The sequence below is a fragment of the Indicator indicator genome, chromosome 13 (assembly GCF_027791375.1).
Source record: "Indicator indicator isolate 239-I01 chromosome 13, UM_Iind_1.1, whole genome shotgun sequence".
Classification (NCBI taxonomy): Eukaryota; Metazoa; Chordata; class Aves; order Piciformes; family Indicatoridae; genus Indicator; species Indicator indicator.
The window spans coordinates 4,240,433-4,267,096 of record NC_072022.1 but is presented as its reverse complement, the minus strand read 5'-3'; the positions used below and the strand labels follow the sequence as shown (position 1 = coordinate 4,267,096).

General features: G+C 42.2%; 1 protein-coding gene across 1 annotated transcript in view; it reads right to left on the bottom strand.

The window, feature by feature from the left end:
* NYAP2 (neuronal tyrosine-phosphorylated phosphoinositide-3-kinase adaptor 2) overlaps positions 1-26,664 on the bottom strand; it is a 118,897-nt gene that overhangs the window by 7,221 nt on the left and 85,012 nt on the right. Inside the window, exons 4-5 of the mRNA XM_054386240.1 lie at positions 25,017-25,226; positions 15,730-15,833 (exon numbers count right to left, since the gene is read on the bottom strand). Of these exons, the coding sequence (XP_054242215.1) occupies positions 15,730-15,833; positions 25,017-25,226 (314 nt within the window). The remainder of the gene's footprint in view (positions 1-15,729; positions 15,834-25,016; positions 25,227-26,664) is intronic.

Below are 26,664 nucleotides of genomic sequence, written 5' to 3'. Positions count from 1 at the left end.
TGTTCTGTGACATCAGCATGAATGAACCTGTGCATTCACAAGCCCACTCAAGGTGTTGAGCACTACACAAACTACTATTTCTGGCCTTCCACAAATCCTTCTTTTTAAGGGACACAAGTAACACCTCTATTTTCCCTCTAAGCCCTTGGGAAAGAATTCCCCCTGCTCATGCATCTTAATTTGGACAAAACAGTTGGGCAGGAAGGAGCACTTTGTAATCTTACCCTTTATCTGACATTAAAAGAGTTCACTGACATCTGCTATTTCCACTTTTGAAACTGTACATGCATCTCATTCTAGGACTATCGGAATGCTTGCATTGCTGTGCTTAAAGGTTTGATTCACACTGCTCTAAATGTCTAAACTTCTGGAAATTCGTTTTCTTACAAATGATACTACTACAGAAATAAAGCAAAATTAGGGTCCCTGCAAGAACTGTTCTACCACTTAATGTAATCATACAGTGCAGTATTGGAATAAAACTCTGGACACCCTTTTTCAAACCCAGGACTCATTAAAAGTCTTGTTAAAGTCTTATGCTGTATGGCCTGACTGATCCACCACTTAAAAACAACTGACAAGAACCTTTGGAACTCCAGGGATTCCAAAAGATTCAGGATTACAAGCAGTTAATACTTACCTTAAAATTAAATTAGCAAATGGTGAATAAACCTTCATCACCCTTGATTCCAGACCTCAAGTTTTATGATTCGTTGCTTCCAATTACTTAAATGTCACAGTCATTTTACACAGAGCCAGCCCTGCACACACTGCTATGCCTCCAATTTTCCAGTAACCCTTGGATTATTGCTGAGGATATTGATAAAGCAAATTTAAATGATAAATTCACCCTCCTGCTTTCTATATTTATACTGGTAATAAGTCTAGATGTATATCTTCCTGACCTCTTATTTGGAAATGTTTTCTTCTCACCTAAGCTTGCTTTTAAACACCAAACAACCCTCTGAAATACCTGCTTGATTTATCATTAATTAACACACCCTGTAAACGCTAGTACATTTAAAGTAAGAGCCTGTAAAGGTAGCCTGCATGCAAAGTATTCTCATACATCTCATTTATGCAATGGATCTCTTATTGAGATCGCTCATGAAGAATCAAAGCTTAATCTACATCCTTTTTTAAGCAGAGAATACAGAACTCAAGCAACACACTACACTACATCCAGTTATTCACTGCAAAACGGAAAGGATAATTCAATATTGTATTAGGTCAGTCACAGGACAGAGCACTTGGCTACAGGCCAGTGACATAGACATCTACTGCTAACTGCATTTTACAGTACAGCTTCTGCAGGGTAGTACTCTGATGTTCTAGATTCCTTCAGAGTTTTCTCACCCTGTCTCCACAACTCTCTTTCTTGCTGGAGGTTGCAGCTCTTCTGCATCTATGCCTTAACTGCTTATGAATCAGCCTTAAAACAGGGGGACAGTTTGAGACAGTGACCTCAATGACCATTACAGGCGGCCCTGCCTGTGACCATGTCTACAGTACAACACAGCTGTAATTAGGATTTCTCACTCTAAATCATGGCAGTTTTGAAAAGCTGACAGATCCTAAATCTCTGACTGAGATGAACAACCCTATCCCCTTTTGCCTTAAGAGGTGTCATGGTGCAGTGAGAGTTCCCGGTGGACAGGATTCTTTTCTCCTTGAGATCCAACGCCTACAGGCTGCAAAAGCTCTCGTGTACAAAGGAGCTGAAGACAGCAGGGTGCAGGCTTCAGATACTGCTTTGGAACACCCACCAGAGACTAGGAAGAACCCAGAAATTGAGCAGAAATGAGATCAAGACTTTGGAAGAATCAAGAACTAAGAGAAAGTGGACATTGAGTCCCATCCTAAAGTTACAAAATGTGACATGTGGGGACCCCACAAACTTCTTTAATTTCATCATTTCTTTTGACCTCATTTTTTTCCAAGCCAAAAACACATACGTGAGCTCTTACTACTCAAGTCAGTGCTGGGACTCAGGATTTAAGTAACTGTTGTTGCTGTGACAGATGAAGGACCTCAGCACACTAGGCTGCCAGCAAAGTCCCCAAATCTTTCTATTTCTCTGGCATTTTCAAGCAAATGCACACAAGGGTAATTTTAAAATAAAGTGTAAAATTATCAAAAGAATATATGAAGGGAGAGCATACCTCAGTACTGAAAGGCCTAGTGCCTTTGGCTCCTCTTGTTTTATGTTAGGTGATCTAAGCACATAAATATCTTAGTTACAGACTGTGAGGTTGCTTTACAGATGAGAAATTCTGAAATATGCTCCTAGGTTTCTCCTTTCTCAATGGTGAAATTGATTCAACAATATTTTCTTAGACTAAATGCAATTTCTCAAGTATTGTGTTGGTTGTATAGAGGGAAAACATAGGAAAGCATGACTGAAAACAACACTGTAAGGAGATGATCGTATTCTTGTGGGTGATCACATCTTTTAAAGATGCATAAAAACATGATTAAAGACAGACATCTAAATTTATGATTACTTTCTTACTCCACTTTGAAATACAGTTAATGAACAGGTACTAGAGTTATAAACTGTCTTGAGAGCTTCAAAGAATCCAAACACATAAAAGCCTGCCTTCACATGAGGTATCATGTCTGCTGCATCCCTACAGCACCACCACCACATTTCACTTGTGTCAGGAACTGCTAAACAACGTAGTACCCAAATCTAATCCAAGCATGGTTTCCTGATAGGAGGAATAGCTGAGATACCAGCAAGGAACTGAGACTGGCACTCACATGCCTTAGAAAATGGGATTCACTGGGAGCAGCTGTTCCTGAACCTTGTTTCCGTTTATCTATTTACAAGGTGATCTCTGAAAGGACAGCACTGGCTGATAAAGCCTGTGACAGGGAACCAGCATGAGCTCGGTGAGAAGACTGAGCGCACCAGCACTGACTGCTGAACCAGGGCTTTGCTCGCAGGCTGTCATGCATGGAGTGACCAGGTAAACTTGACTGAGCTTAGGGTTGAATTCAAGGTCAGACATCCAAAGCAGGGTTGAAAAGTAAATATCCACCTTTAGAGGAAGGGCAATTCAGTTTCGTGTTACAAACTGTAAAGTAGTATCAAAATGCTGGTTTATTCTGATATGTTTGTGGTTTAAAGTTAGGCACAGGAAACAAGCAAAACCTAGAATGTGACCAATATTAATTTAAAAATGCATATTGCTATCAGACTTTATTTTCCCCTACTGTGAATTATACAGTCAGAACTATAAACCCCAGATAGTAAATTTTTTCAGACTAAAAAAGATGGGTCAATCCACAAGTCCAGTAATTGCCATTGACTTGCAAAGGTTTAAGATCACGCCTCTGGCCCATAAACACCAAGATGCATTAGTAGAACATGTCCTTTCCCCATCCTATTCTTTGGTGAAGAAAAGCATTCCTTTTACATTCTACTTATAGCTTATAAGTGAAACAGGGATTTGCCGTTGATGTGAGTGAGGTCAGAGTTTAATCATGGAAGTTTAAATTAAAAAAGGAAAAGGATTTTCTGCTATGTGATTTTAGTTGGAGTGAAGGTTCCTTTAGCAGTGGCTTTGCCATCCTAGGAGTTCCTCAGTATTTCCTGCACAAAGATCTGTCTTCTGAGAGTTTTCTGAGTAGCTGCTGCCACTCTGCTGCAGGAATTCACTGAGCACCGAGACTGGTTTGTCTGGACAAGCTAATACAAAGATAAAATTAACTGGAAAGGAAACACATTTATCACTGCTGGGTCTCATAGAGAAACACCTATGATTATCTTTGAAGCTCCAATTCAGTGAATATCAAACACATGCTCAGCTGGAAAATCTGTATCCGTCGCTCTCTTGATTTACAGGGATTTTTTACTGTTTAAGATAAGTCAGTGCTTTGCTGCCTCAAGGCCACATAACTGAGCCTTCCTACAGCTGGGTGGTGAATAAGATTAATTTACAAAAGGGCTAATAAATTATTGTTAGCTGTATTAACAAATGCCTAATTAGCAGACAGTTGCATGTTACGGTGGACTGCAAAGCGTATGAGGTCTGACAAATAGTGTTTGTAAAGTTCCCATAAAGTTGACTCATACCATATGATATTTTCACCCATTCCTAAGGCTCAGCTGTACAGCACAAGCTTTTCTGTCCAGGCTAAGGTCTTTCTATATTCAGCATTTATATGTGTAAAGTGTTATAGACACCTCTCTGATTTACTGCAAGTCCCTAGTGTGAATAAAATTGGAATATGTAGCACCAAAGTCCAGCTGGTTAAGGACATTTCTGAACCTGGGAGCTCTTAACCAATATAAGATACACAGAGACCCAAAACCACACAGTGCTGGTTGTTCTGCCACAGAAACCTCTCAGGAGAAACACAAATATCTTGGCCATTTGGGACCTGTTTGAATTTTTTTTTTTTTTTCTGAAGAAGAAGAAATCTTATCATTGGAAAAAGAATAATCTTTTAAAGTTCTCATTTAAAATACATGATGTCTTTATTTTCATTGTTTAACAAGACAAAATGAGAAGAAAAGTTATCAAGGTTATCAAAAGTGAGTGCTGGCATTCGTACCTCTTTATACTTTGCATACAGAGAATGTATATGAATAGCCACAGGTTTCCAGTGAAAGACTATGAAGGAACACACATACATACACAGAGCTATATAAACAACCTATACATACATACATGGGTGAATATACATACAGTATACAGACAAGATACTATACAGGTACAGTAAGTGCAATATACTGCGTAAGGCTCTACAAACACCAAAAGGCTCTGGTGAAATGGTGACAACCATGAGAACAAAGCTTGGATGGCTCAGGACTGAAGGCAGGCAGAGGGGGAAACCTCGCCGTTCTGTGCCGTGTTTTATGCGTCAGGCACACATGGCTCGAACGGAAACATGGTACAAGACATTCAGTTCCTAGACAAAAGAAGGCAAAAGACAGGCAGGAGCGCATGGAGGTAACAGAAATGCATATGAGCAGACAAGTTCTACCTAGGACACAGAATGTTTGCTTCATTTACAGAGAAAGCCTATATATAAACCCATGCTTTCAGGAATTCATGCCATTTTTATTTCTATTTTTTTTTCCTTAAAGAATATTATAAAATTCTTGCCCTGAGTTAAACATAAATACACACAGAAAGGGGAGGGGTTGGAGAAGGGGGGGAGAAATAAAGGAAATCACATGCATCTGGGGTTTTTTTAAAGTACTTTTTTTAACCAAGGCACAATGTCTTCAATAGTGGTTGCAAGACCATCTGAAATAACCTCAGCAATTGCTATTGTTCTGCTGCTGCATCCTTCTAAATGTGACTTAACTAATTGTTTGCACACAAGAGCCTCAGAACAAGTTTTGAAGTGAATTTACAATTTTTAGAAGAGAATAAGTAAATTTATGAGAAATGCCTTGAAGAGAGATTTCTTCGAGAGGGAGGAATGTTACCAAATTAAATTCCTTTAGAGGCAACTTACTATGTTTGGACTGAAATTATTTCACATAAATTACATTACATATTTGTTTAGTGCTACTGTGAGTTGCCACCTAGTTTTAGTAGAACTATGTACAATGTTGTAAGGGCAGCTAAACGAGATTAAGAATGTCCATCCCAACTCTATCAAAATCAGGTACAAACCCCTGACCCCACAGACCACGTAGATGAGATCTTCTCATGCCTGTCCTACTCCTTTTAAATAACTTGTAACTCCCAATCTGAGAAACAAGTAGGTAAAGACAGTAAAAATATGCTGAGCGGGAAGTGAAAACCCTCATAAATGGTATGTTTTATTATTTGTCATGTTATATTTGAGAAGTTTCAACCAGTGCTTTGAGGAGCTACCCTCTTTCTGTTCTCTGCTGGCAAGTTCACAAAGCCTGTGCAAGAACAAGAAGAGATGAGAATTGAATACTTTTCCTCCCACTCTTCCATCACAGCTGAAATTGCAGCAGCCAAGCCAGCACTTGAGAGCAATGAAAGGTGTGAAGACAGACTTTAGGTCTGGTGCTGGTCACTTTGTTCTCGTGTCTGACACCCCTCTTCTGTGATTTTACTTTTGCTGCCACTGACCTGCTTTCACATGTCACTGCTTCTCCCCAACACATCTTGTCTGTGAATGAAACCCATGCTATTGAGCAGTGTGGAGAAGAACCACCAAAGCCGTGATAGGGCCCCTGGACCTACTGTGACAGCAGATCAAGCTCCACCAAGCTTACCCCATGTGCTGAGGAAGAGGCTACCTCGGTGGTGTGAGGACTGCCAAGCAAGTACTCACAAACTGAAGTAAGAGTCCTGGCAAAGGAGTACCTAGCAATGCTGTAACCTGCTTCTCCTGCATGACCAGCCTGGCTGAACACTGAAGAAGAGCTGTTGGGACAGCATAGCAGGGCTGTCGGCCAACAGAAGATGGCTTCCATACGTTTGTTTCTCTTTCCAATCAGTCAGCTGTGCCATGGAGCTGAGTGATAATGGATGGGGCAATTCCATCCACTTCAAGGTTTGTGTTTCCTTTCCTTTCTTTACTTCTTTTTAAATCAGTGTTCTCCGTTTGCAGTTTGCATATTTAGAAACTATTTGGGCCGCTCTGGACCCACACACTGATTATGTAAGACCAGATTCAGTTGAAACTCAACACAATGCACTGTGGAGCCTTCCCTAAAGCATTAACATTCTTCTTGTTGCTCTCATCCAAAATGTTGACAGTATATTTAGCTTGACTATTGAGAGCAGAATTTTGCCTTCCTGTGTGCAAGATTAGTCCTTACAGGGAAAAACCAGAATGGTATAAAGTAATCCAATGGCTCCCTCTGGTGGGCAAGAGGGGCTCTGCTGCACTTCGTAAAGGCACAAGAAGAACATTCGGAAATCCAAACTCCCTGATCTTTAGCAGATCCTAGGCGGTGTGACACTTCAGGACACCTCTCATGCCCCGGCACTCCTTTCTAGGTGGTGGCAGTCATTGTGACGGCGTATCTCTGATTCTTGTGACCATTCTGCCTGAACAAGAAGGCAGAATCCTACGTCTCTGGGTGATTCAGGTTTTGAAACACAGGCCACACACTGGTCAAATTCAGACATTATCTCAAGGGAAAAATTGGCCCATGTCCCACCAGTGAAGGGCTTGTGCCAGGGCTTTCACTCTGTACCTCACTGTGGGGTTTTTTGTGTCTGTCAATTCTCCCAGGCACCCAAAGGAGTTTCCTTCTCCACTGGAGAAGCAGGACATAATTTGTACAATGATGAACTTCCAAACTTTTAGCTTCCCATTGCAGGCAGGCAGGACAGACCTCTGTCCTAGTAAAATTTACCTTGTTTTCTGGTTTTAGACATTCAAGTTCATTTCATTATACTAGTGGCATATAAGACTAATTAAAATCACTGTAAAAGATACAGTAGATTGCACCTCAAATACTTTTTGCGCTTTCTCACTTCATATAAACCAAAGCTTAATCAATTCCTGGCAGTCATATAGTCAGCAACCCACTCCCTGCTGCAACTGCTTATTTTCTCATCTGTTACACTGAGCTTACAAATCCCTGGGGTAAGAACAGTCCTTCTACACACATTGTCTACCAACATGTAGACCTCATTTATGACTATGACCCTTAGACTATGACTGCAAACATTACTGTGGTAGATCTTCGTGGCCAACACTGAGTAGGTTTTGGATCGGGTGACTACCCCAGGCCTTATTAAAGGTGATGGTTAAACATAAGGAGCAATTAAGTTCCTTTAAGGGAACAGCTTCACAGGCAGAAATAGAAGCTACCATCCAGAGCAATAAATAGCGTGTAGAAAGTCCAGACCAAAACCCCGTGGGACTCTGATTACAGAGCGAGTGGCATGGGACTGTTCCCACACTGTGGAGATAGATTTTGAATGAAGAGAAAGATTTGGTATCAAAAAAGAACAATTAGACTCTTGGCTTCAGGAGCAGAGAGACAGAGATCTCAGAGGCATTGCGCTGGCTGAAGGGGAACACTTGGCAGTTACACACAAGGAGAAGAAGAAAATGGTTGCCACCAGCCCATAAACTGTTTCATGTGTTCTGCTATTCTGTGTCCAAAATACACAATAGACTTTAAAAACTTTTTAAAATTAGAGGAAGAAAGAGGGATAGAGAAAGTCACACTAGAGTGGCAATTAGCACAGTTGTTAGATACTCCTTTTGAACAGGATTCCATGATTGCATCTACCCTGAGACCTTTAGCCAGAGCTGAAGGGGGATCTTTTTTCCTTTTGGCCCAGAGAGGAACTACAACAGAATTTGTTTCTTTCACTGAAAATCCTTCTGCGTTCCTAGAACCACAGGAGCAGAATCAGTAGATTTTGATGTTGTTTTCATATTGCGATTCATCAAGGAGTACAAGGAAGGCAAATCTGAGCACTGATATGGGTTAATGCTGCATAGCAGACCTGAATTCTCTTACTAGCACACCTTCTTTTTTTTTTTTTTTTTGCTACCATTTCCCTAGTATGCAAACTGGGTGATAAAGTATTCAGCCCACAGAGTTCTACACCTATCTGCAATGACTATATTTCTTTCACGTAATGGAAGTTAAAAACAGACTGCTGTGACCAGACATGAAACAGAGGCTCTTGATTTATAGGTGCTCATTTTTCAGCAGCAGAATCCGTTCAATGCAGCAGCGAGTTGCCCGGCCCCACTCTTGACACCCAACAACTGTAGGATATTTACTGCCTGCTTTGAACCTCTGTATGTGACTGCAGGGGAAAATGGCAACTTTAAGCTGACAATAACAGAAGAGCACAGATGCTTTGTTTATGCTCACAGACTAGCACAGGCCCCATATGCTTTCAGATGCACATGTGCCAACTAAAGCACGATAATGTCAATTCACCAGAGAGGCACTTTGTCTAGGTGCCTTAAAAAATAATTATGGCCATAATAGTAATAATTAACCCTTCTTGCACTCATTAATTACAGACTGAACACAAACATTACAAGGCATAGAAGGACTCGAATATGCTTTGTATACCCAAGTAAAGCTAGAAACATTAAGAGCTGGGTTTATGATATTTAGAAGACCCACTACAGAGTCATTCGTGAGCTTAGGCATGAGACAAACACTCAACTGCATTGCTGAAAAGCAGCCAGTACTAGTCAGAACCCAACTCAATTATATCTCTAAAGCTTTTGAATTTCTTACAATATGCTTTTACTGCACTTAAACTTCAGGGCATCACTCATAAGAATGCATGGGGGGAGCAGCTGAATATGTATCTCAGCTTTTTCTTTGTCATATTTCACTTCCATCATTCTTTTGGTTTAAAATGGAACAGTCAGAACATGTGTTTGGGATTTTGTAGCCAGAGTACAAAATTAAATAAGAACTGCTCTGAAGATCAGGTCTCACACCAGTTTCGATGCTATCATTTTGGGTATTTTTCCACCATAATAACATAGAATCATGCAATTGTTTTGGTTGGAAGAGATCTTTAAGTTCTCTGAGTCAAACTGTTAACCCAGCATTGCCAGGTCACCACTAAACCATGTCCCTCAGCACTGCATCTATACATCTTTTAAACTCCTCCATGGATGAGGACTCCACCACTGCCCTGAACAGCCTATTTCAGGGCTTGACAACCCTTTTGGGAAATAAATTGTTTCTCACGTCCAACCTAAACCTTCTCTGGTACAACTTGAGGCCATTTCCTCTAGCCCTATTGCTTGTTCCTTGGGAGAGTTGATCGACACCGTGTCGTCGTCACACCCCACCCCCCCACCCCTCCCCCTTCTTGCTCCAGCCTCCTTTCAGGTAGTTGCAGAGAGAGATAAGGTCTCCCAAAGCGCACGTTTTAACCACGTTTTTGTCAGCACCTAAATATTGAGTCTTAAAACATTATCTAAGCCCCTGTATGGAAGAATGCGTGTTTCAGCAGCGGAGGCTCGTGCAAGCCTCCTCCCTCTCCAGTGTCAGCTCATGTGGTGCAGGGCTGTGTGTGGTGCTGGAATGGCAGCAGCAATACGGCAGTCATCCTTCTGTGGGCACAGCTTTTAACGGCTTCTGCGCAGGGCTCCTGTGCTTACTGAATGCAACACTTGTGATGAAGGGGGAAAAAAAAACCCAACCGTGCTTTAAATAAACCACTGACTTCCCCGAGCGCCGGGTGAAGTCCCTGTACCACCTGATCAGGCTTTGCATCCCTCCCTGGGTAGGGCTCTGCGCGCCTCCGCCGCGTCCACCAGGCGGCGCCAAAAGATCGCCGAGCCGCGCCTGGAGGCGGCAGCCGCAGCGCACGGACTGTGGGACCGGCTGGAGGAGGCCAGAAGGAATGGGATACAAACAGCCACTTTTCAAGCAGAACACGGCTGCCCAAGGCATCCCACCCGGTTCCCCACTTCAACTCGGTCCCTGCCAGATGCCGACCCTTTAATTGTATTTCCTCTCTCTTGTCCAGCTGAGTCCGGCTGAGGAGGGCAGTGAGAGAGCGGCTTTGATGGACCCCAGAATCCAGCCAGGTTTGACAAGGCCGATTAGACAACGATGCCGGAAAAGTCCCGGTCTGTTCCTGTCAGGACTCTGCTAAGCTTGGGTTCCATTTCCTTAAACCAGTTCCCTTAGTGAGGTCAAACACCAGAAACAAGAGTCAGCCCACCCACCGCAGCACCACCACAGGTTGCTGCTCTCTTTCCTCTGAGCACCGCCACCGAGTCGCACCATGAAGCCCGGCAGAAGGACGCATGCAGCTTTACCCGGTCACTGAGGGTGTCACTGCCCTCTTCAGGCACCTCTCATCATAAAACCCACAGGTAACCTGCACTTTAACCCCAATTCAGACATCTCAGGCCTTGGTAGGCTAGATCTCAGCTAACCAGTACACTTGGTCTCTCTACAAGTCTATTATTTATCTACCTAAAAAATAACTTAAGGAGCCAACTTTGTACCTTAAATTCCTGCCTATCAAATATACATAAACTATTGATGTATTCACATCGTTTGGAGCAAGGCAATAATTGCACAGTCAAGTCCATTCTTTGAATGGGAGCCCTTATTCTTTGGCTGTATTGTATTCTGATAAATCATAAAGTAAGTGAAATGTCTTCTCATTTCTGGAAGGTAATGGTTAATATGTCCATTGCATGGGCCTTCCATGTCATGTTCTGATGGGATTGTCTGGGGGGGGGGTGTGGGGTGGGATTGCATTTCACCTTGCAGAGGGCTTAAGCAGATACCAGAAAAGTAATGATGTGAGTTGCATTCTTTTTGGGAAAACAGACGCAAAAAGAGTGTTGATTATGATACATTTTCTAGCTTTTTCTTCATTCCTTCAATGTAAGTTGAAACTCCTTAATTCATAGCTGTCCATGTATCTTCATTCCATCTTCTGAGTCATTTCTTTTAATCTCAGCATGGCTTCTGAATTTCACTTTAATCACCATTGTAAAGTTGAAATCTTCTTTCCTTGCTTAAATTGGAGCTAAATATTGCTGCCTAGTCCTTCCCACAAGAAGGCAGAAGACCTTGAGGCATGCAAACCTTCAGAATTAAGATAGCAAACCTCAAGGAGGCAGCAGTAAAAGACACTGCTGTCATCCTACTGAAAAGCAAGTGACTACCAGGCAGCATAAAGAGAGGCTGCACATGTGCAGATAAGGTACAGAGTTTGGTGGCAATCTGTCTGAAAATAGTCTCTGCATTGCAGAAGAGCTGAAATACCACTTTGCAATCATCAGGAGTTTTGTTTTCAGAAGGTGTGTTTTCCTTCAGGTCCTGGATCTTCATTATAAACATGCAGTGCTGTGCTACTATGCAGCTTAATACCTGTAACAGCTGTTACATCTTAATGAAAACAAGCTTCACTTTGCAGATTTCATTTGCAGCAAAAACTGGAAACTGGTGAGGTTTTGGTGTGCTGAAGATTGTTTCAGAAAAACCTGGCAGTGACCTCAAAATGATTTTATGTATACTAAAAATAGGAATGTGGGATGCTCTGCTCTCCTGCAGAGGGACTTCTACAGTGCAGGCTGCTTAAAATGTTTTCTTTTGCCATGCTCAGTGCACATGTATCCTGGATGTGACAGGCATTTTTGAATCCATCAATAGAGTGCAATCCTTTGTTACCCTGAGGTGAAGATGTAGTAAATGACAGGATGCAGGAAAGCATTGCTGTGTTGCAGTGATACTCGTGACTCCAAATCCTGCTGCTTATACATAAGTGAACAGTTTTGTTCACTGTGAGGACCCTCTGATATGACAGAGCATTTACCACTGGAGTGTGAAACACCTGACCATGCCTGCTGCAGGAGACTTAAACACCAGCACAGAGGCTCCAGCAATATGGGTAAGGAGTTATTTATTTGGGCATCTTAGACCATGTTTATTCCACTGTATAAACCTCACGGGGTGGCTAACTTCTACTTGTCCACTTGGACAGCTACAAACTACTGGTACTTGTTTTGATTTCCACATAAAGGCCAAACTCAGATGGACTTTCACTATTTCTAATTTTATTCACACATTTCTTATCTCTAAGATGTAATGTGCTGTACCTTGAGAAAGTTTTTCCATTCCCTGTAAGCTCTCTGCTAACACCAGAGAACACCACACAACATTGCATTCTGTGACTTCTAGAACTCTTCTCTACTGTTATCCTCTCTTTGGGATATTTCTATTGAGACCTATATTTAGGTAAAATAGCTATATGCTACTTCTGTAGAACGAATATACGCTATGCTTCTGACATATCACAGTTACGAGCTCTCCACTTGACTTCCTTTGCTACTTCCTTAATTTCTTAAACTTTGTCCTCACACAATCAATACCTCAGTTCCAAGATAAAATTGTATTTATTGAGTCAATTCACAGCTTCATCCAAGGTTACTTCCTGCAGCCAGCTCTTTCAAAATGCCCTCACCACGTACCAGGCCTAAGTACAGAACTGCATGCTCTCTGTCCGGCTCTGCCTCTTGGCAAGTGCTGGCTGCCGCTACACTACAGAACTGCAGAGTGTTCTCCATCAGAGCCCAGCCATGTGGTTAATCTCTGCTTGTAAGCTCCTTTGTATTTACAAGTGATTGCTATAGTGCTTACCATCAGCACACCATAAATATGTTCTGTGAATATTAACTGGTTAATCCTCACAATTCCTGCACCAATAAACAAACAGGAAAATAAGGCATAGGGGAGTTAAATGTCAACAGTTACACACTTAGGCAATATTTGATTAGAATTATAATTTAGGTTTCCTTAGATCAGAGCTATTTCTATTTACTAAGCATCCTCATCAATTCTTTGTACATTTCTGTGTTCAAAATGACGGGCCTTGAAAGCTCAGCTGCAAATCTGACTTTTTTTTTTTTCCCAAATTCACCATTTCAAAAAACATCAGTTTGAGATCCATGGAGATTTGAGAAAACTGATTAACAGCAACTTGCCCTTTCCCAAACTCTGTATCCCTGTGTGAATGTTAACTGTGCCCATCCCACCAACAAAGAAGTGGATGGCAGGATAAATCTTCCGGAAAGTCTAACTGCTGATTGGGGTCTGGTTAAGAAAACCAGTATCAATACAATCAGTAGCCTCAGGACAGAAAATAAATACCCTGTCTGCGACAGGTTCAGAATGGGCCAACAATCCAGCCATTTCCAAACACATTTCATGCCACAGGTTATTTGTACATTATGATAGATTAGGTGTATAAAGTAAGGTTTATGTCTGCCATGGAGATAATAGGACTTCTGTCATTCTGCTGGAATCAGGGCCAAATCTGCACCTTTACAAAATGATGTCATCATAATAAATGACACCTAATAGATGGACAGTAAGAGGCTGACAGCTTGAAGCGAAGACTTACGAAGAGAGAAAGCTTTTACTAGCTTTTCTTGCTTCTCATCAAGCCATGCCCATTCCATACATAATTCAATTAACAAGATCACCCTCTACAGTCACTTGAAAATTCCTCTTATCATCTTTGTTCTTTTCTTCTGTATGAAGTGAGGAGTATTTTTCCTGCACAGTTTCAGTGAACCCTAGTTGCAGCTTCTAAGAGGCTCATTATCTCTTCTATCACATCGGCTTCTGCTTTCAAGGCTTATTGTTTAGTTCTTAAGACAAACTGAGAGACTCAAATCCCTTCAAAACACCCAAGGTGCCTTTGCCACTGAGTAACCAGCAAGGCATCATGTCTGCTGTAAGACTCATTTAATCACAAATCATACACTACATGAACACTGGGACACTCAGAACCTTTGGAAGAACAATTACCCTAATTTCTTCCCTAGATGAAGGAACACTTGACATGGTATTTAAACGGGCTGTCATTTTGAATCTCCATTATGGATCTGATTTTCTTGTGCAAAATATGCTTTAGAAATGTGCCAGGCTCTGTGTCCAGAAGTAATATACCAGCAGCAGTTTTGAAAGTTAAAGGATTTTAACCTGTATGGACTCAGCTACCCAAATACAACCTTGCTAAAAAGTACTTGAGTAAACCAGCCTTACCCTCTGGTCTCTACTTTGGTCAAGACCCTCCAGAAACAGCTCACCAAGCTACAAACAATTTGCATATGTGGCTATTACAAAGCAGTCCTTGGGGAGTTTTCCACTCAAATCTCACTGAGATTCAATAGAATTATGGAGAATCATTTCCTGAAAGCCAGTCAAAAATTCCCCATCTAGTTTGTGTGTGCATACATATATGTATGTGCACATCTATACATGTGTGTCTGTGTCTCTGTGCCTACATACACCCCCTCCCAGAGTGACGTGTAGGCCCGTACACGCGAGTGATGCCATGCCGGAGTGCTCTCAGCTTGACAGAAGGCATTCACATCATGTTTAAATGAAGCCTCTTCTCTCAATTGCTGCTCTCAGCAGTTAGTTCTGTCAAACTAATAATACAAGTCTGCACAGCAAAATGATACAATATCTGTATTAGCATATAAAATAAAGGTAAGTACAGGTTTCCTATGTCTTTATTTCTTTTTCATTTTCTCACTGTTGGGAGAAATTTGCCAACCCCAGACACTTTCATATCCTTCTCCAGGCTGTATGTGGTATTTTTGGTTTTCAGGAGGATAAAAAAAGTGTCTCTGTTTAAGATTGAAGGCAGTGTTACCCCTTTGATGTGGTTTTCTGATTTCTAACAGTATACAACAAATATAACCACAGTGGACTATGTCATAGTCCTGTGAGCATTGCATGGCCTGGAGCTGAAGAGAGTCCAGCTGCCTTAACTGAACAAAACAACGTACTGTGGGAGCAGTTCTCAGGACAGTGATAAATCACAGTGTCATACAATCATGCATGGTGAGACGGGCACAAACATTAAAGTACAACTGGGCAGAAGTCAGGTATGTACAAGTCATTGACAAACAAGTGCTTCAGACAAGACATCCAAAAGAAATTTACATAAAAACACAGATTAAATTTATCAAAGTTTGATAAATTTTAAAGACAGTAAAAAAGTACAGAAAAGGTGAAAAACTAAAGAACCAGGCCAAGTCATACAGTACAGTTTTACTACATTGATATTACAGAATGAAGACAGAAGAGGATACAAAGAGTTAAGAGCAAAGAAAATTCAGCTGGCTGTGGCCAGGGGAATTCCATTGCTGATGAGGGATGTGCACATACAGATGCACACACAGAAAAAAAAGGCAAAACCCAAAGAAATAATTTTCTGTAATAAATGACAGACACAGAGGTGAGAGAGATTTGGCATATTGCAGCACATGAAGTCATTCACGATTGGCTAACGATGGTACCTGGCTGGGCTGGAGATCACTGCCTTGCCTGAGTGGAGCGACGGATGGAGGAGGCACACCGGATGTGGAGGCAGACCGGCCTAATCTGCAGCTAGCTTTAGGCTCTGCAAAAGAGGAGAGAGGAAAAGACCCCAGATAAGAGGAGGTGGATTACTGCTGTGGTAAACTATGACATGGTGGAGCTGGGATTCCCCTGAAATGGAGGTTCCAGGCTTGGTTTCTAGTTAAAATTCTGAATCATGAACAGAAGCTGAGATCAGAAGAAGCAGAAAACCAAGAGAGAACCCAAGTCCTGGCCTTTTTCCTCTCCTCTGGCATCTCTGAAGCATAGAGCATAAACCAGCAAACAGACAGGACACATTTTACAGAATCCCAGCACAGTAGGGGTTGGAAGGGACCTCTTCTAGTCCAACACCTCTGCTACAGCAGGATCACCCAGAGTAGGCTGCAAGGAAACCTTGTTGCCACCTCAGTGCCATTTTCTACTCATCAAATACATCAATGATTAAGGGAGTTATAGCAGCTTCTGGTTTCATCTTTCCATTCCAGAGATGAGGGAGATGGTAGCCCAAAGATGGACTGCTGGGGAAATGCGTGAAATAGCAGCAAATGATGGAGGAAGTGATGAGGATACTGTTACACTTGGGGATTTGGAATGACACCAAAAATACTTGGAAATTCACTGTTCACAGCAGTGAATTGAGAGACAGAAGGTAGAGAGGAGAGAAATCAGAACATCAGAAGTGGCAAATTCTGAAGCCAGTTCCCCAGAATCAAGGTGATTGAAGAAGCAGAGGTTGCCCTGAGAGAAAGCCCTACTCCAGAGAAGAGCTGCACAGAAATGACACAGTTATTTAATTTCCCTTCTGTTGGTGTATGTGGAGGCATTTCTCAGAAGGCTTCCCACCAATTTTCAGTGAGAGTTACTACACCAACACAAAAGTGACCATGCAGCTCACAGATTCTTGTGTTTGAGTGTGCTACCCCAGTGTTCAACACCATAAGAAAAGAGTCTGCCTGTTTCTGACCAGGAGAAATATTTGTCCTTACCTTTCCTGTTTATGGCTGAGGAAACAGCTCCACCCCCATGGCTTTTGGCTCAGATGAATGTGTTGGTTCTCCTCATGTTTTATAAGCCTTCCTTCACTTGTCTTTCTATTTAGTGGACAAACACTGAGGCTAAGGACACTTGCACTCAGCAGACACATTTTGTACAACTACAGACTCTCAATGTTAGCATTGATAGTGCTACTTTACTATGAGTAGCACGAGTAACCATGAGTATGTTAATACCATGTCCCTTACAAATGTGTTTAAAGAATTCCTCCTATTAACTCTCATGCTTTCAAGAAAAAAGGAAGGACCTCTGTGTCATGCATCCTGGTTTAGCCTTTGAAGCACGTGTTTTCTCACATATCTCGTGCTTGTGTCTCTCTGAAATGTCTTTTCTCTCTCTGAAATGTCTTTTCTAATGCCTCATTTACACTGCTGCTTTGTCTGTCATTGTTTTATACTAATAACTCCATTTCCAGTATGGGTCTCTACTACCATCACTAGCCACCGACTGGGAGATCATTTGAAAGGAGTGGGACATCCACCACTAGCATGTCCATAAGGTCACTTGGCACATCTTGGAAAGCTAAGGGCAGCTGGCACATTCCACCACCCACCAGCAACATACTGAAATGTGTCTGCCCAATCTCCCTGATGCTTTTTCATTGTCACCTTAAATGCTTATTTTTCTGGGCTGTTTCAGAATTCAGTGGGTATGGAGAAGAGCTTTCCACTTAAGCTGAAGCACTCAGACCAATGACAGCATCTGTATGGATGACTATTCATCAACTAAATATTAATGGGTTGGTTAACATCCAGCTGGCAAAGCAGCAAAAAAATTCTGCTGCTCGAGGAATGCATTATTCAAGTCGCTCATTCTGAGTCAGTCTGTAAACACCCCGCGAGTCAGCACAGCAGCGAGCAGGCAAAAAGAGCAGGCTGCTCTCCCCTGTAACCTTGCGTTTTGTGCAGAGTCTGTCTGCTTCCTTTGGACTTGGGCAGTTATTCTGCACGTTTGATTAGATTTGGTTTTGTACTGTCTGTGCCAGATTTCTGACTGTTTCTTTCAGTAATACAGATACAATGATGGATCTGTCTGTTCCCTTCTGGAATTTTGCTGGGGATTCAGAGAGGACAAGAATTGGGGAATTTTGGTTGTTTTTCTCCCTACTGCTAAATAGAGACTCTGTTTTTGCTGTGACAAGCAGAATCAGACACACAGCACATTAAAAAAATCTCCAAGGTACTGTCTGCTCTTCTTTCTGAATTTTTTTTTTTTTTTTTTTTTTTTTTTTTTTTTTTTTTTTTTTTTTTTTGCTTTGGGAAAGCAGAGAGAATGTCATCATTTCCAGTTTAGGTATCTGTGCAACAAGATTACCATTTTCTTGCCAAAGAGACTCCTTTCAACTGGCATCAAAGAAATAAAATCTATCACAGACAGGTGAAGTATACCTCCCTTATCTCCCTGTAATATATGTTACAGTATTAAGGAAACTATTCAGATTTTCATGGTGATCCCCACCAAAAGAGGTTTCAGGGATGGCTCCATTTAGCTTTTCTTTACATTCAGGGTTATGCAGTGATGGGGAATGTTCTTTGGTTTTTTAGTAGCCATTCTGATTGTCTCAGTGGGAATATTTTTACTCCATCCTACTGTAATTAGGATGGAACATCTTCACACTGTGGGGAAAAAACTCATTCATAGTGGTCTGTTGGATCCTGCTCAATACCCTGCAGTGTGTTTAGGTTCCACTGTGGACAGCTTATTTGCTCTACTGAGGCTAACTGGACTTTGATCACTTCAAAATAACAATGAGCCCTTCAAATAATAACTTCTGCTTTAGGCCATCAAACTACTACTAAGAGATGTTCTTTCATAATTATATCTACCTCCAGCCACTTCCAGTCCCTTTACCTCTTCATTTTTGTTTTAAATGGTCATTTCAGCTCATCTACAAGGTCTGCATATTGATACTGATTCTGACACTGGTTCTGGTGTGAAAAATGGATTTTCTTATTAACTGCTGAGAATCCTGAAGGAAGAACAACTTCTACCAGCAAATCTCAGGTATTGTTTCTAGTCTTTAATTCCTGTTTAACTCATGTGGGTGATACTGAGACAGCTCAGTATTAACATCTGAAATTAGTTGTCTGGACACTTTTTCAGAAGTTCCCTTTGTGTCAGTAACATATGATGTAGAGAAGAGTTTCATCAGCCAGCCTGATAAGCACAGAGGTAAGACCAGACAAAGCGACCACAAGATGGTAGAGTTTTCAGTTCTTAGTGAAGTTAGGAGCGGAGTCAGTAGAACATCCTTGGACTCCTAGAGAGTGGACTTTATTTAGGAGACTGGTTGATGGCATCCCCTGTGAGGCAGTCCTGAAGGACAAGAGAGTCCAGGAAGGTTGGACATTCCTCAAGAGGGAAATCTTCAAGGCACAGGAACAAGCTGTCCCTGTGCATTGGAAGATGAGACAGCAGGGTGGAAGACTGGCCTGGCTTAAGCAGAGAGCTTTGGGTAGAACTCAGGAAGAAAAGGAAAGTCTACTGGCTATGGAAGGAGGGGCAGGCAACCCAGGAAGAGTACAAGGCAAGGATATGCAGGGAGAAAATTAGCAAGGCCAAAGTTCATCTAGAACTCAATCTGGCCAGTGTCATCAAAGATAATAAAAAGAGCTTTTAGAAGTATGTTACCAATAAAAGAAGACCTAGGGAGAACCTCCACCTGCTACTAGATGTAGGAGGGAACCTGGTGACCAAAGACAAGGAAAACACTGAGCTGCTGGATGGCTATTTTGCCTCAGTATTTGCCGGTTGCTCCATGAGGCTTCAGCCCCTGGAACTGGAAGACAGGGATGTGGAGTAGAAAGCAGCCTGGAACTTTAAGACAGGAATGGGGAGCAGAAAGCAGCCCCCACAATCCAGGAGGAAATGATCAATGACTTATTGTGCCACTTAGATGTGCACAGGTCTATAGGACCAGGTGGATCCACCCAAGGTTACTTCTGGAGCTGGCAGGTGTGTTCACCAAGCCACTCACCATTATTTTCAACAGTTCTGGCTAACGAGGGCTGTCCCAGTTGACTGGAGGTTAGCAAATGTGATGCCCCTCTACAAGAAGGGCTGGAAGGATGATCCAGAGAACTGCAGGCCTGTCAGTCTGACCTTGGTGCCAGGAAAGGTCATGGAGCAGGTCATCCTGAGTGCCATCACACAATACTTACAAGACAACCAGGCAATAAAGCCCAGTCAGCATGGGTTTATGGAAGGCAGGTCCTGTCTGACTAATCTGATCTCCTTCTACAATAAGGTGATCCACCTAGTGGATGAGGGAATTGCCATGGTCATTGTCTGCCTGGACTTTAGTAAAGCCTTTGACACAGTCTCCCACCGCATTCTCCTTCAGAACTTCATAGCACAAGGCTTGGATAAGTGCAATCTGCACTGGATAAAAAAATGGCTGACAGCTGGGCCCAAAGAGTGGTGGTGAATTGAGTTAAGTCTGGATGGTTCCCAGTTACTAGTGGCATCCCCCAGGGTTCAGGACTGGGGCTTGTCCTCTTTAATATTTTTATCAATGATCTGGATGAGGGGATTGAGCGCACTCTCAGTCAGTTTGCAGATGGCACCAAGCTGGGTGGCTGTATTAATTGGCTAGAGGGTAGGGGGTCTTTACAATGGGATCCACGTGGTTCCAGATCATTGATGAAAATGTTAGAGAGAACTGGCCCCAGTACTGAATTTTAGGAGAGACTATCCCACACAGAAACACAGGCTTTCCAACCATAGATAGGACTGCTTCAAAACTGTGTACTTAATTATGTATGTAATCACTCACAGAAAGGGCTTGCTTTCCAAGAGCAAAAGTGCTGTCATCACAGCTGAAGATGTAGAGGTTTGGCTGGTGGTGGATTTTCTTCAATAAAGAGGAATGCTGAAACACGACAAGGCTTTACGGAAATATTTCCATCAGTTCTATACCAATACGCTGTGGGTTTCTGTATTCTCCAGAAATACAACAGCTCTGCACAATTGTTATTTTTGGGTCTTAACAGGAAGACTTCTTTTATTCATCCAAGGAATGCTTCACTCTGCCTATCCTAATCTTAATTCAAAATGTACTCTGGCTGTCACTTACATCGGAGAAGCTTCTTACCCTGTCACAGTCTCTTCTTCGCACATGAAAAGAGAAATATTGCTTATTTGCTACAGCTGCCAAGAAGCACGGTTTGAATTAGACAAGGTGGTGTGACAGGCTGGGAGTAATCACATGCGAATAAAGAAAAATAAAAGAAGAAAAAAAAAGAAAATATGCATACTGGAAAAATGAAGCACACCTATTATCATCATACTGGCCTGGCTGTCTTGGTCTCCTAAGAAGAGATGAGGAAGCTGAAGCTAAAATATAACTTGAAATTATGAAACCTTAAATTGGAATAAGCTATATAGCATTCTCTTACTTAAAGTATTTAGGACCTCACCTACAGAAGCCACTTAGTACTGCAACAGCACAGCAGCATGGAAAACTGGACCTTGTTCACAAAGGCAGCCCTGAAGCTGTGGAACTCAATGTTACAAGATATTTGCAGGTCAAAGGCTTATCAGGTTCACAAAGTCAGGTCCTGAGAAAAAACATGTTTGTATTAGAATCACAGAATTGTTCCAGGTGGAAAAGACCTTGAAGATCATCAAGTTCAACCATTATCTAGCTCTACCAAGGCTAGAGATAAACCATATCCCTCAGCACCACATCTCTGAGTCTTTTAAATACCTCCTGGGATGGTGGTTCAACCACCTGCCTGGGGAGCTTGTTCCAGTGTTCAATAACCCTTTCAGTGCAGAAATTTCTTCTAATATCCAATATAAGCCTCTTCTGGTACAACTTGAGGCCATTTGCTTGTGCCCTATTAGATGGAGTATGTTTTAATTAAGATTTATTCTGAACTGTCATGTTTCAAGTCTATGTCAATGACTGATGCAATAAAGTAAGAAATAATCATTTCCTGCTGACAGTGTTTCATCCTTAAAGTACTTCTCTGAAGATTCTGGCATGGACTACTGTCAATCCTGGGGCTCTGAATCAAAAGGTCAGCTGTGCATTGTTTCAAAGAGCTGTAATGCTGCTGCAGAGCACAGCATGGACTTCCACAGCCAGGCTACACCTGCACCCTGGAGATCACGATTCTGGCTCATGGTACACTGCACCCACAGCTCACAGCAGTACTAATTTGACTTTAGGTGACAGGCACTACTATGGGAGAGCTTGTGTGTGGAGAACATGGGAGACAAGTGAAAGCCAGATCTGGAAGCATTGTGGCCTGGGCTGGACCCTTTAGGGCAGGCTGTCTAGTGACAAATACCTCCATCATTAAGTTGCCTTCCCTTAGAGAATCCTTGAGGATTTAGTAGCGTAGCAATACTCCAATATTGCCTGTGAGGAGAAAATTTAGGGGTTGGTGGAGTACTAAGCAGTCTCTGAGTGCAGCAACCCCACCCAGCATGAAGTAATACTTTGCCACTACTCCACCACTACTCCACTTCAGGCTTCACAGGCATTGCTCCACTTCCAAGGAGCTTGAACCTCACTGTTTCTTACTCCTGCAAACCCACTAGTGCTAGCTAGTAATCCCTAAGAAGGGTGAGCATTTACTGCCTTCCTGATTATCTGCTTCCAGCTAGATACTGACAGGCTGGCTGAGGGGCAAGCTGGTGGTGTTTCAAACCCAAGACAGAGGAGAGCAAAGGACCTGAGACATAAAAGTGCCTGTCTCTAGCAGCAGGTGGCAATGAAAAATGCTGCATGGTTGCAGTTAGGAAGAAAGCAGCAACATTCCAGAAAACACTCTGGCAAAGGAAGTGAAGATTGGAGTGGTTCTCACAGCTTTCAGTTTCACAGGTGTCCTCTGGCTCTTCACTACAATTGCACTGACTTTCCTAACTACCAGTGTGGGCTCAAACCATCTACAGCACTGCAATTGCAAAGAAAAGTCAGACATCAGAGACAGCAGTACCAATGTGCTCCTGACAGGTCAACCTCCTTTGAACAGAACAACCAGAAAGCTCCAGATTCGGTTCAGAGATGGCTCAGCACTGGCGAGGCCACACTGCGAGTACTGTGTTCAGTTTTGAGACTGTCACTACAAGAAAGACATTGAGGTGCTGGAGCTGGTCCAGAGAAGGGCAATGAAGCTGAAGAGTCTGGAGAAGAGGTCTTCTGAGGAGCAGCTGAGGGAACTGAGGTTGTTTAGTCTGGAGAAGAGGAGGCTGAGGGGAGAACTTTTTGCTTTCTACAAACCACCTGGAGGAAGGTTGTAGTGAGGTGCATGTTTCTTCTCCCTAGTAGCAAGTGATATGAGGAGAGGAAATGGCCTGAAGTTGCACTAGGAAATATTTAGACTGGATATTAAAGAAACTTTTTTTTTCATTGAAAGGGCTATGAAACACTGGAATACATTCCCCAGGAAGATGGTTGAATCACCATCCCTGGAGTTGTTTAAAAGACACAGGGACGTGGTGCTGAGTGCCATGGTTTGGCACCAGACTTGGTAGAGTTAGATAATGGTTGGACTTGATAATCTTAATAGTCTTTTCCAACTGAAATGATTCTATGATTCATTGCTCCCTGACCTTACTAGTTGGTGCAGAGATGGGGAGAATCCAGAAAAAAACAGCACTCTCACTCTTACCACTCCCATTCCTAATGAATCCATGCCTCAGCAGAGCTGCCTGTCCAGCAGACATGAGAAGTGCTCTCACACCACTTCTTTTTTTACAGAACAGTACTTTAGCTCCATTTTCTTTCAACTATTCTTAAACTGCCCTAATAAATGCCTGTAGCAGTGTGAACCAGGAGGCAGACAGCAAGCTGTGGGGTTTCAAGGACGTGTCTGCATACACATACATACACAAAGTAGCTTCTTTTCTCCTCTTATCTATGATGTTGGAAATAGAGCAGGAGCAGCAGCAACAACTACCACACTGGGGGCTGCCCTGATTTTATTTGGTCCTGGGGTAAATCCAAATTCTAAATTCCTAGCACAGAATTCCTCTATCTTCTTGACTCCTAAAAGCATTTGTATCCACACAGGTGCATTCTGTTACAGTTCTGATTTAATTGCAGAAGTAAACTGTTGAAGTTCATGTTCAAGTTCACCAAGAAGAACTGTGTACAGCACTTTGAAGGCAGTGCCCCCAGCCAAAGGTAAAACATATTGCTCAGGCAACAGCTAGAGACACAGGGGAAAACACAGTCACAGCAGATGAGAGGCAATATTCATCAAATGGAATACCATAAAAACAGTGGGGAAAGAACAATCATAATCAGCTCTCAGATTTTAATCATAAAAGAAAAAAAAAAGAGTAAAATTTCAGCCAACAAAATATTTCCATAATTTCTCATTGACAGCCCCAGCTATGCAAGACAAAAACACAGTTAACCAAATCAAGGCATGATTCAACAACTATTACAGTTTGCTGATGCCAGATGAAGATTGGGCCAACATGTTTTGTCTGCTCTTGGTGATCAACCAACTCTGAAATAAAACTGATGCAGGAAGGTTGGACAGAAGCACTATATTGTGCTATGAATTTACTCTTATTTTCATTTCTCTTTCATTCTGCTCTGTACTGTCATCTTGCAGAACTAAAAAAGTTGGTTCTCATTTCTGGTCTAATGATCAGATGTCCCAATACTTTGATGTGGTACCTTGAAACTAAGCCTTTTACCTGTATTAACACAGATTATGCTCTAATACACTGGGAGCAGGCTTTTTGAGCTTCAAGCTTACCTGGAAAATTCCTGCCTTTCAGGATGCTTTGTGAGAACAGACAAGCAAGAAAAAGGCTTTAACTCCCAAACAACTTGCACTGGAGTAATGAGATCTGCAAAAAAGTTCACTTCTACTGCCCCAAGAAGGGCTACTTGGGGGATCTGTGGCAAGAAAAGCTGGAATACATGACTGCTGCAAAAGAGACATGCCAGCAGCAGAGCCTGTTCAAGTTAAGGACCAAGTGTCAGGTGGCATTTCCAGCAATGCAGAGAAAATGTGAATCCTGAGGGAAGGAAACTGTTTGCTCCACAGAGGGAAGTGATGCTCTGGGTGAGGGGCAAGCATCACTTCTAGGTGGGCACTGAATGCCCAGCAGATCTCTTGCCTAAATCTGTGTACCTTTGGAGATCCTTGAGCTCACAAGGATGTTCATGAGATCTTCCATGCTCTCCTACTTGACATACCTGAGCTGTTGCTTCCAGCCAGCATGGTTGGACTGACAGAAGATCTCCCCAGCCTGCTGGACACCACTGGTGGGCCTGGTGTTCCATCCCATTCCTGAGCTTTCCCTGGCTCCCTGGAAGAAGCTGTCCCGTGATGGCCTCTCTCTTTGTTTTCCAGCTTTGGTAGTGGTTCGGTGCTGTGACTTCTGACCTTCAGCTCATCTAGTGGTTCTACAAAACACAAAAGTATGTTTTGTTACAGAGTGTCTGCCAATTACCAACATCATATAACAATCTTTAGCTCGATATTCCATATATACCAATAGCTAATCTTTTAAGGAAAATCTATATAATGATTTTTCTATGTAGGGCTAAACCCTACAACCCTACCATTTATGTGGATTTCAATACCTTTTTTTTTATATGCCAGGAAAATATTTCTGAACACAGTAGCCTAACAAATTACTTTGTTATTAACAATTTTTGGAAACACTTGAATCCTTTTCAGCTGTCTTTTCACTGCAAGTAAGTTCTTCTTCAGCCACTTGCTAAAGAAGTTCTTTCCCAAGGCAATGTTGTGCAATCAACACATCCCTACTCCTCAGAAGTTCTGATAATGAGCACACAATGCACAAAACTTGCCAGTGTAAATATTATGGGTGTGCCCAGCATCATAACGTGGGGAATAAAATATCACTTGGTTGGAAAATCCTTGGTGTCACAAAATGGTTTTCTGCTAGAACACCATGAGTTAATCAATATAAGGAGGAGAAAGTCAGAGAACTATTGAATGCTTTCTCAAGTGAAGCAGTGATGTCTGCTTTCTTCGTGGCTGGTGGGTTTTGGCTCTTTTCTCGAGTCTGTTTCTTTTTGTGCAGGTTGACCAATGCAAGGAGGAACAGTTCATTCTTGTTTTCCATCTGCAGTTGTGTAAAATTCACATGAAAAGCCAGATGCAGAAGAAACACTACATTGCTTTAAGTTGTAGAAGACAATTACTGTACTAGCCAGTGACTCAAAACTTTGCTGAAGTTCTTTGCCTCCTTTTAGCAAAAAAACCTACCCATATTCCTTTGAGTTTAGAATTTTACACATCATATTTAAGCCCAAAGACATCCTTACATTATATTCTCATTTCTAGTAATTCAGGCTTATAAATCAACCCCCTGATGTACCTTAATTTCTGTATGTATCTACAGCTTTGGAGTTCATGTTTGAGAGGGATGGGCAATCTTTACCTGAGCCCTATCTCAAAATCTTTTTGTGGCTACAAGGACTACTATAGGATTTGGGAGAGCCAAGCTCAGAAAAACACCAGAAGACATTCAGAGGCAACAGGTAACAGCAGCTCCCCAGGGCACCTGTGTGGAATGGCCAGAGACAATGACAATATTTCTTTCAGCAGCCATTTCCTCTCCCAGTTATGCCCATGGTCAGGAACTGAGGCTACCCAACAGAAACCAGGCAATACAATTCCAGAAAAAGAGCCACATTCAAACTACTTTGATTTGTCTGTGGCCCCAAACCCCACACCCCATCTACCCTTGCTAAAGCAAACAGTAGAAGATTTAATATTAGGTATTTATGTGCCATGGTAGAGACCCTACCCCTGCACAACAGCAATGAAATCTGATGGTGTTTTGAGTTCTTCAACATTCCAGCCTGCAGG